This window comes from Monodon monoceros, unplaced genomic scaffold (genome assembly GCF_005190385.1).
Source record: "Monodon monoceros isolate NGI ecotype Baffin Bay Population unplaced genomic scaffold, NGI_Narwhal_1 Super_Scaffold_6, whole genome shotgun sequence".
Lineage (NCBI taxonomy): Eukaryota > Metazoa > Chordata > Mammalia > Artiodactyla > Monodontidae > Monodon > Monodon monoceros.
Genome location: NW_021703783.1, coordinates 1040978 through 1052030, shown reverse-complemented (window position 1 = coordinate 1052030; position 11053 = coordinate 1040978). Strand labels below are relative to the sequence as shown.

At 59.9% G+C, this 11053-nt stretch overlaps 1 protein-coding gene across 1 annotated transcript in view; it reads left to right on the top strand.

Annotated features, from left to right (window-relative positions):
• Positions 1–11053, top strand: part of CACNA1C (calcium voltage-gated channel subunit alpha1 C) — a 465580-nt gene that overhangs the window by 268953 nt on the left and 185574 nt on the right. Inside the window, 1 exon segment of the mRNA XM_029204130.1 lies at positions 8441–8580. Within this exon segment, the coding sequence (XP_029059963.1) occupies positions 8441–8580 (140 nt within the window).

Below are 11053 nucleotides of genomic sequence, written 5' to 3'. Positions count from 1 at the left end.
AGACGGTGGTGATGGTGATGGGGGTGGAGGAGACGGTGGTGATGGTGTTGGGGGTGGAGGAGACGGTGGTGATGGTGATGGGGGTGGTGTGAGGAGGAAAAGAAAGTGGGGTGAGAGAAGTAGAGGAGAAGAAATTACCTGCCTTCCTGCTTCATGAAGTGGTCGTGACACTCAACATAAAATGGAAGGCTCCTCATAAACTGTAATGTCCCACGCCTTGCGCTCTCGCTGTGGAAGTGACCGCAGGTCCTCAACCCTCCTGAACCCACGCTCTCACTCCCGATGGGCACTGCAGTCGTCGGTCACCTCGTCCAGGCCACTGAAATAAGTCGCTTCAGGAGGCAAAGGGTTGTGGGGTTCCCAGAGCCTCCAGGGAAAGGCTCGCGGCTGGGGGGCTGGGGTCACTTCGGCTGAGGATCCAGGACTGGGGGTCGGGGTCAGGAGCATTCAGAAGGCCCGGAACCTGGCAGACGGGCTCCGAGAAGTTTCTGGTTTGGTTGTGAAGTTGTGTCAATAATAGAAAACACACGTGAGGCCTTGGGCTCCAGTTTGTGTTGAAGTCGAGAGGCTCAGAAGTAGCTCGAAAATGGGTCATGCTACCTGCTGAGGGTCCTGGAGGCCCGTGTGGGCAGGAGGGAAGAGGGGACGGGCAGAGGGCTGATGCTGTGGGCGCTGGAGAGTGGCCCAGGCGGGACCTCTGGGGATACACAGAGCTGCCTGGAGGGGGCGTGAGCCCCACAGACGCCTGCAGAACCCCCGCTGCTCCTGCCGCAGAGCCGGGGGCGGAGCTGGGGGCCATGCTGGGTGCAGAGCCAGGAGCCATGCTGGATGCAGAGCTGGGGGCCACGCTGGGTGCAGAGCCGGGGGCCATGCTCGATGCAGAGCCGCGATGGCAGCTGAGCCATCCCAGTGCGGACTATGACTCCTAATCCCCAGGTCGCCGGAGTCGTGTAGCTTCCCACTTTCCTGGTGACAAGGCCACAGTTGGGAAGATTACGCGGCTCGTCACGGGGAAACAGCTTGACTCCAAAGCCCTTTCCCTCTGTCATTTTGCCCTCCAGTTAAAGACACCTCCTAACCAACGTGACAAAGAGGCCTGCTTCCGCCCTGCAGGCCTCTGTCCCCAAGGGGACGAGCTTGCAGAAAACACACACATTGTCGTAAGTGCTAGAATCGTGTCTGCAGAGGGCCCTGCACTGAGTGAGTGGAGGGCCGTGGGGGGCCGGGGAGGGTAAGACGTCCAGACCAGGGAAGGGGCAGGGCTTGCAGGTGGAGGAAGGCCGGCCTGGCAGGGTTGCCCTCACCACCCGTCTGGGTTGCGTGTGGTAAGCCTTCTGGTGTGGCTGGAGCACAGGGTGCTGGCCGGATATGGGGCCAGAGGGACGAGTGGGTTCCACTGGGACCTGGGAGCCAGGCCATGGAGGCGAGACTCCATCCCAGGCCCGGGGCGGGGGTGGCACGGGGGGAGGTGGTTAGGCAGAGAATCAGCCTGGATGCCAATAAGGCCAGTGAGGGAGCTGCCTTAACACCCAAACAGTGATGGGGGCGGGCGGAGGACAAGCCGTGGAGACAGGCAGAAAAGGGGGTCTGTTCCCCTGTGCCGCGTGCTGGTCTGCTTCCTCGCAAGAAGGTGGGCATTTAGGAGAGAGTTTTGAGGCCACTGCCGCATCCATTTGGGAAACCACACACTAGCCACAGGTCATTAAGCAAATGCCCCCTTGTCCCCAGAAGCACTTCAGCTCTGAGTGGGAATACCTGTCACCACTCTGCTCCATTACCCAAAGCAAAGGTGATGTCCCGGAGCCAGTGACGTCCTGGGAGAGAGGGGGCCGGCCGCGCCCTGACAGCCTGTGCTACCCGCTGGGGAGGGGCACGTGGCCAGCCATGAACTCCAAGGGGCGGCTCAGCGGCCCGTGACGACGGTGCAGGACACCACCGAGCCTGCAGGCAGGCCAGGTCTGCCCTGGGGGCTGACAGCTGAGAAGCAGCCCAGGAAGGGGCCCCAGGGACGGGCAGAGATGCCGTCTGGGGGACGGGCTGGCGAGGGGCAGGCCGGCACCTGGACATCTGAGCCGCCTGCTTGACCCTCCCAGGGGGGCAAGGCCAGCCTCCAGAGGAGACGTGAGCTGAGGGTCTCACAAGTGGATGAGTCACGGCCACCTGGCGTCACGGGCGAGGGCAGAGCAAGCTGTGCAGGAGGAGAGCTTCCGGATCTTTGGGCTGAGCCCCTGTGAGACCAGCGACCCGGCAGACTTTCAGCCTCCAGGGCCACCAGCCTCAACAAACAGGTGACTGTTCTTTCCGAGGCTGCTTTGCTCTTAGCTATCCCGGGGTTTTGTCCGGCCCTTTCATCCTTTACAGGAGCCCTGGGTGTTAAGGCCAGACCGCCTGAACCACCACAAGGCCCTTGGGAAGGGCCTGCCTCGAAAAATTGTAGCCGTTGCCTTCAGCCGCCTCCCGCCTCCCCGCCCACCGCCTTGTGCCCCATCCCAGGGCCCCAGCCTTCCACCAGCTCTCTCGACAAGCGGCTGTGCTGGTGGTCTCCTGACAAGTGATCCCGGGGAGGGGGTAGCTGATACAGGTTCAGCCGTGGCCTCAGGTAGCTTTAGATGAAGACCCTTGATGGTTAGAAAATCTTTAACATCCAAAGGAATGCTTCCTTTTTTTCCCTTTGTGAGAAAATAAATACAACAGAATTTGTCATTCTAACCGTTTTAAAGTGTACACGTGAGTGGCATGAATTACACTCACACCGTCACGCTGTTTCCTCAGTTTTTCGTTCCCCGAAACAGATCCCTCCTCCTCCAGCCCTGGGAACCTCTAATCTACAGTTTCCATGAATTTGCCCGTTCTGGGTGTTTCACAGAAGTGGAATCATACATCTCTGTCCTTTTAGGACTGGCTCCTCTCTCTCAGCGCAGTGTTTTCAGGGCTCACCCATGTTGCAGCGCGTGTCAGAACTTTATTCCTTTTCAGGGCTGACTAGTATCCTTCTGTGCGTGGATTCACCACATTCTGTGTAGTCCTTCAGCCGCCGAGGGAAGGAAAGCTCTCTGAGTGTGAATTTCCACAGCTGGTCTGTTAACAGAGCAGGTACATGCTGTTTAACACAGACAGTGGGCATCGCCCAGCTGCACCACGTGTGCGTGTGTGTGCGCGTGTGCAGAAACATGCATGCTTGAAGAGACATGAGCGTGCATACGTGAACAGACCTGGCAGGCGCTCCCTGATGGCCGGGTCCAGGGAGCTCTCCCCTGGCACTGGCTTCCCTTGCCAGGAGGGAATGTTGTGTTCTAAAGCACACACAGTAATAGCCTCGTTGATGAAGGATTTTTCATTACCAAACCTATCTGTGTTTATAGGGATCCTCAGAACAGTGAGGACAGGAACTCTGTGTTCTCTCCACATTTGGGAATCTGACTGTGCCATGTGCAGAACTGCGCACAGACCAGGGACGAGCTTGACAGAGGACTCTGGAGAGGCTTTGGAGTCATCGTCACTTTGAAAGTGGTATTCCAAGTTCTAAGAAAACCAGGGGGGAAAAAAGCACTCATTCCTCTTCTCCAGTAAAATCTCAGGCAGAACCCAGAACATAAAGCCAGCAGGAGTCACCCGGGCCAGTCAGGAAGCAATGGCTGCGCCTTTTCGTGTGTGTTCTCTCTCCACACCCCATCCTGTGGGTTCCCCAGACTGGATTCAGCTGTGTAGGGTCCTCGGGTTAAAGAGGCCACGCTCTGGTTCAAGGCGGGGGCAGGGGGGAAGCCCCACCTTGTCAGCCTCCCCCCGACCTGTGCCCGCTCCCAAAGCAGCCCTGGGGAGCCCAGGGCTCTCAGCAGCATCATGTTTTGTTTTGTTTTTTCATGCTTAACTAGCTCTTCTACCGATGAGAAACAGACCAGGGAGGTAGCGTGATTTCCCAAAGACACAGAGCCATTCGGTGTCAGAATCAAGATTGTTACCATCCACAGATAATTGAGTCTGCCGTGAAGAGGCTTACAATGCGGGTGAAGGGCAGGATGTGTGGACGTTAGGAGAGCGGAAAGCTCTGACGGCCTGTGCCCACCAGGGCCTCACAGCCCACAGGCATCCGGGAGACCTCGTGACCCCTGGGAACCGAGGCGCTCCCTCCTCTGAATCCCCTCAGTGGGTCAAACCTGGGAGTGGATGTGGGCCCGGGTGCCAGTGGCGGCCCTAAGGAGAGAGCAGGGAGAGGGGAGGGATGGGGACACGGTGACAAGGAAAGGACACGCGGGGCGGGCGGGCTTGGGGAATATTGTCGGGAGGGAAGGGGAGGTGCTGGGAAAGGGAAGAGATGGAACCACTTGAGCGGCGAGGTCCCCACTCCAGCCGGCAGCAGCGGAGGGTCCTGGGGAGCCCTGGGCGTCCCCTCGTCCCCCACCCGCAGCTGTGCGTGGCTGCGTCTGGCGCGTCCCAGCCTTGTCCTCACGCCTCCTCCAGCCTTTTCAACCTCGACCCACAGTGGGGCCTGGAATCAGGCTGCCCCAGGGTGGCTTCCAGAGTTGCCAGGGGTTCCCGAGATCACAGAAACGGCGGGTCCCATGCTGGACCTTGGTGCGTTCTCAGGGCTCTGGGAACCCCAGAACCAGGCCCGAGGAGGCCATGAGGAATGTGAGCCCATGAGGCCAGAGGCACCTGGACATCAGCCGGCCGGAGAGCGGCTTCCACGGCTGCACTGATCTCCACCCCCGGACGTTTCTATGGCAACGCCCAGTGTTTTGAAAGGATGACCGAGCTGTTTCACTTGTTTACGTTTTCTTGTTTGTTTTTTGGTTTTGAAGAGAGGGTTGGAATTACTTCTGTAAGGACACCCATGCCTCTAACGTTAGAATGAATACAGCACTGCTCACAAGAGTGGTGCCACACATGCACACCCGCGTTCACCCACCTCACAGGTGACTGTGCCCCAGACTTGGTGACCACAGGCCCTTGCTCCTTCCCTGGGTTCTTGTCCGGACCCTTCTTCCTGGCTCCTGGGCCCTCTTCAGTTCTGTCTCAGACCCTTAAACCTCGTACTGAGGAGTCCGACCCACTCGTGTCTTAGGGGGTCAGCGGGGCCCGGGAGGCAAAGAAACGAATACACCTTGGGCCTCGGGTCAGGAAGTCCAGCTCATCCTGCATCCTCCACGTGTACCTGCCAGGCCTTATCTTATCAGTGTCCTAGTCTTTCCGCCGGGAGGTTACTTAGATAACCTCTGAGGTCCTTTCTCTCTCAGACCCCATGGCTTTAAGCAGGACCCTGTCACTTCTCCTGGGAGACAATTCCCAGGACGCAGAAGCACTCCCTTGGGCTGAGGTCGTCCCGTAGGGGATGGACCCCAGCCTCAGCTCTCCTCCGGTCCACACGATCTCCAGGGCCACCTTGTCCAGCCGCCCCTGTGAGCCCAGCTCCGTGCGAGCCCACCTCTACATCCAAGTCCAGGAGCTCCGCCTTGAGTACAGAACGCTGACCCCTCCTCTTCCTCAAGGCCCCACTGCAGCGAGAGAGTCCTCCACCCACAGTCACCGGGTTAGAAACCCCGGGGGGGGGGGGGCGCGCCCTTCTTTCCCTGCCTCTTCTCCGACCCCCACGTGCAGCCAGGAAGCGAATCACACGCCTTCTGTGTCCCAGGTCCCCCTGCTTATCTCCAGTCCCCCGTCTCGGCCTCAGCTCAGGCCTCCACGATCTCTGCGTGGGCCACCCCCGCCCGATTGCCCCATCGTGACAGCGCCAGACGGCAGTGCACACCACAGCAGGGCTGCCGTCTCCTCAGAACGGAAGCCAAGTGTCCAGGCCTGGCCCCAGAGCCCCCGGTCCCCTTGCTCCGGCCCACCTCTCCAGCCCGTCCCCTCCCCAGCCACGGCCTCCACACTTCCCCCCTTTACCTCTCTCTCCACCGGATGCCTGACCCACCCACTTCAGCTGACAGCTCTCCATCCTCCCAGCCTTCCCTCCAGGGCACAGCTTACCTGCTGTACTGGACTCTGTCCATCTGTCCCCATTGTCCCCAGAGCTCCTGGAGGTCAGTTTCTGAGCCCTTTCTCTTGAATCTCCAGCACATAAACATGTCCGTGAACGGTTGAGTGAAGGACTCGCTGCCATGTCCGTGGTTCCTTCTCGTCTCCACCTGTTATGTCACATGCTGTAGATTAGGGAGTGGGCCTCATCGGGGAAACTTACAAAGGCCGAGGGCCAACAAGAGAAGACACACGTCCCCAGGTCCTCCATCTCACAGGAGGTGCAGCAGGTCTAGGACGCGCCGGGGCTGCGGTGTGAGCCTGCACGGCAGTGGAGGGACCCGGGACCCCTCCTCCCCCGTGGCTTTCTCTTTTCATAGAGGAATCAGGAAGGGAAGGCAGCCTCGCAGACGAGGGGGTAAACACACTGCTTGGTGCCAGTCGGGCGGGGCTGGGAGTGTAGCTGTTTAAGGAGTTGTCTGAGACGCCAGCCCCCCAGCACACAGGACGCTCGGAGCCCTGGGGCATGGCTGTCCTCCCTGCCGCGGGGAACGGGTATTCCGAGCTGGGTTGCTACCTGTCCCAGAAAGCTCACTGTGCAAACGACCCAGAGGGCTCCCCAGCATCATGTCCAGTGACTCAGCTGGTTGAGCCTCACCAGGAACGTGTGACTGGATGGAGGCTGGCGGGGTGACGGCACCTGGCACGCAGGTGACACATGAAAGCCCCTGACACAAATGGGTACCCAGCTTACCTTTGTTTCCCTTCTCATCCCTGCTCCAACTTCGTGAATTTCCGCAGAGGTTCCTGGGGGTGCAGAGGAGGTGGCCCTGTCATCTGGGGCTAAACGTGGACGCTCTGAATGGTCTCGGGGGCGGGGGCTGAGTGGCTGGACAGCTCACCTTCCACAGTCGTCCTCAGGTGTGTCGCGCCCTTTTGGAACATGCATTCCCTTTCAACAAGGTCCTGATGTACATTTTTATCCAACATCACCTACTTTTTAAAGACCAGAGGTCCTACGCACTGCCGTTTGTTCCTGGGTCGCAGACCCCTGGGAAGCCACGTCCCAGACCAACTTCAAGATGACAGAATGGGTGGGAGGTAAGGACAAGCCTGCCTCGGAGATGCTGGTGGAGTCCCACCTCCATCCCCTTCCCATGGTTGCCGCTTATCTGGGCCTTTCTCAGCACGTGGACCAGTGGTTCTTAAACTTCAGGTGCTTCAGAGACGCCCGGGAATGGTCTGGAATGTCCACTTCCAGGCTCCATAGCCAGAAGATCTCCTCCAGTAGGTCTGGGTGGGGCCCGGGGTTCTTCCCTTTTTAACTTTGTGTCCCCAAACTTCATCCTGAGCTGGGCTGGGTGAGGCCAGCACGCGCTCAACGTCACAGGGTTTGGGGAGGGTGGGCAGAGCAGATGGGCAGAGCACGGGGGGCGTTGGGACCAACCTGACCTCCCTGCAGGGTGGGCGGCAGGCCGTATGCCTTCTAGGGATACGGTGGGCGTGGGACCTGGGGTCTTCAGTGAGCCCCTCCTGACTTGCGGAGGAGGAGAAGCCGGGCCTGGGGTCTGAGGTGGGAGCTTCCTGGAGGCTCCCACGGAGACGAGCGCGAAGCATCGGTGTGTGGAGGCCCCGGCCGCCTCTGCCTGAGGGGCCTTGAAGGCTCTGCACCGGGGGCAGCGTGGGAGAGCGGCTGCTGTGGAGGGTGGGGTGCCGGCGAATCAGCCCCGAGTCGGCTCTAACCAGCCGGAGTCAGTCCTGGGGAGCGTGGGCTCCGGGGACAGGGCCACATCCCACGGCAGAGCCCTCTTGGAGAGGACAGAGTGTGGAGAGCGGAATAGCACCGCCCCTCCGCCACCCAGTGCCCGCCCTCATCCTGGCAATGCTGGAGTCCCTGCTGATCTGGTCTCACTCTTTGGACAGAGGGTTCTGTTTCCTCACGGAAGAGGGCCCGCAGGTCGGGGTCAGCGCACGTGGGCAGCTGCCTCTGTTTCAGTGGCTGGCGGAGGTTTCCATGCTCTGCTTCTTGGTGGCTGGGTATCAGAGACCCCGGCTGTAGCTTCAGGGTTTGTGACTCAGAACTGTGGCACTTTCCCTGCCCTTCTGTCTCAGCCCTTTCTCAGCACCAGCTCCCGTCCCGGCATCCTTGGGTCCCCTTTAGAGAAGGCATCGTGAGTTCTCTTCTGAGAAGTACAAGGAACTGCTCACTGATGAACTAAGATGTTTCTCAAAGATGTGCGATTTTTCACCACCCTAATTTCTGCATTTTAACATTTGAAGACTAAAAACCCCCTTCCTGCCCAGTGGATCGGAGCTCTCCTGTGGGATGGACCGTGGGGCTCGGGATGTGGCCTGGGGGTGTCCCCCTGATCCGACCGTGGAGGGTCCCCCTTCTCCTCCACCACCTTGGGGGACCTGCTGGGTCAGAATTTTCCAAATCCCCAGTCTAATGACTCCTTCTCTCTCTTCTACTTGTGTTTCCTAGGAACGGGTGGAGTATCTCTTTCTCATCATTTTTACTGTGGAAGCATTTTTAAAAGTCATAGCCTATGGGCTGCTCTTTCACCCCAATGCTTACCTCCGCAACGGCTGGAACTTGCTGGATTTTATCATTGTGGTTGTCGGGTGAGTACAGCCACCCCTCCCCCCACTCCGCCGCCCTCACCCAGTACCGGCCCCTTCCCATCCGTATCTGTGTCTCTGGTCACAAGGGCCCTGGGCTTCAGGCCAGATGAGAGGATCTATTAAAAATCACTTTGGATTCAGACTGTCTCCAAAGGGAGAGGAGCGTCACCTGGAACAGCGCCAGCCGCCGTTCCCACCTGCACACGCGTGCACACGCACACACACGCGCGTGCGCACAGGTGAATCCGAGGCCTTCTGGTGGAGCCCAGGGGCCTCTGTGCAGTCAAGGAGATGCCCCAGCTGTAGGTCTCCCTCTGGGCCTCACCTGGCACAGCGGCCCCTGGACGCCTCCCCTGCGGTGTGGCCGAGTGTGTCTGGTTAGGCTGGATGGAAAGGCGGCTGGCACCCGGGAGCCGGGACACCCACCTGCACCTCTGCAGGGTCCTGGCTCGGTGGCTGCCGGGACCGGACAATGGGACTAGGAAGGGCCGAGGGCACGGGGCCAGACGCACTTCCCCGGACACCCCGCTCTGCAGTAGAGGCCAACTCAGCCTACGCTCAGAAACAAAGCGGCGTCAGGAAGCTTCAGGAAACCCTGGAAGTGACGATCTCCTTATCAAGGCATCGGTAACTTCAGGAAAAGATTCTCTGCGGAATGTTTGTACAAAGAGACCCGCACGCGCCACGAGAGACACAGCTGACCGGGCTCCAGTCACTCGTCCGTCTGCGGAGGGCAGGGTGCCCGAGCCTCGGGGCTGACCTGACGCTACTTCAAGCCCACCTGCCGTTCACTCCCTCGCTGTCCCCACAGCCTCCGGGGTCAGGTCAGCGTGGCATTAGGCTCCTACCTCAGGGGGCCCTTCCCAGCCGCCCCGGGAGGATGTTGCGCTGGTGGCTTCCCCAGAGCGCGCCCTGCTCAGAGCCTCGTGGGCGCCCGGCCTTTCCTGCAGGAAGTGACGGAGCAAATCAGGGCCATTTGGGAGCGAGTCCCTGTCTCCGGGCGTCTGGAGCTGTTTCCGAGTTTTTACCGCTGTCCTTTTTTGCCTGGCCAAGCATGACACGCTTTGCATTAACATCAGGGACACTTGGGAGGCATGAGGGACACGGAAGTTTCTGGACTCTGCCACGTGTGGATGTCAGGGTGAAGCTGCAGATCTGCGAGAGATTTGCTACTTCTGTTCACTCCAGGATAAACAGATTGACTGACAAATGCCTTGAACTAACTCAGCAAACCATGGCAAAGTCCTTTAACGTGCTTCTTCCTGATACATCTAAATCCTTTTAAATTCAGCATCTCCCTCAAGGCCCGAGTCTCCTGGGAACCTTTCACACACTCACAGAAAGAGCCCAAGGAATGAGATCTGGTGCTTCTGGGGCCAACAGAGAGGAGAGGCGCCTCTTGGGGCAGAGAAGCTAAGTCTTCTCCCGTCTGTGGGCTGAGTTGGCATTGGTCTATATGATGCTCTGCCCCAAACGTGGCCTCACCTCTGTGTGAGATGGAAGCAGGAGACACAGGTGGACCTCAGACAGGGGCCCATCTCCCACTTGCATGGACCCGGCTCCTCCCGAGACTGCAGCAAGCGGACTGCTTGTGGGTCAGCCCAGATCCCAGCCACATCTCCCCGGGCCCGGGCCATCAGGCTGAGGAAGAGAGGGACGCGTCCAGACTTGGCACTCTCCCAAGGGTGCCTCCATCGACTGTTTATGACATGGAGGCTACGATGCCAGCGCTGGCTCAGCTTGTGGTCCACCATGACCCTCTGGCTTTTTCCCGTTGATCTTGCAATCGGCCACATTCAGCACCTGGTTTCTCTTCTCCAAGGCGCTGGTCTTTGGGGCTCTCCATCCAGTCTAGACTCAGCCCATCCTTCTAACTCGGAAAACGACACACCCCCATGGAGGGTGTGGCCCAACCACCTCTCTTCAGCTGTGCCCTCCCATCCCGACCCCTTACATGGATGTGCCTTTGCTTCCTCGTGTCTCCTGGGAAATATCTGCTCACCTTGGCCCCTCCTGGGCAGCCTCTGCCCTCCCGCAAACTAGAGGGAGTCTGCCTTGCTCCAGGAGAGGTGGGCTTGCCCGCCTGAGTGCCGGGCTGAGGGCCCCTCTCCCTTCTCTGCCTTGCCACCCAGGAGGCCAGTGCCAAGGCATTGCCCTCCCCTCGCATGCCCCATTCCTTCCGGAAGTGGAGGAGTCTTCTCGGAACAGTGGGGACATGGGGCTGCTGAATGGATGTGGGAGGACTTCAAGCCTCTGTGAGCTACCCCCCTCCACCCCCATCAGGCACCCGGGAACCCTCCCCGCAGCCCCGCCAGGCACCCGGGAGCCTTCCCTGCACCCCCGCCAGGCACCCGGGAGCCCTCCCTCCGCCCCCATCAGGCACCCGGGAGCCCTCCCTCCGCCCCCATCAGGCACCCGGGAGCCCTCCCTCCACCCCCATCAGGCACCCGGGAACCCTCCCCGCAGCCCCGCC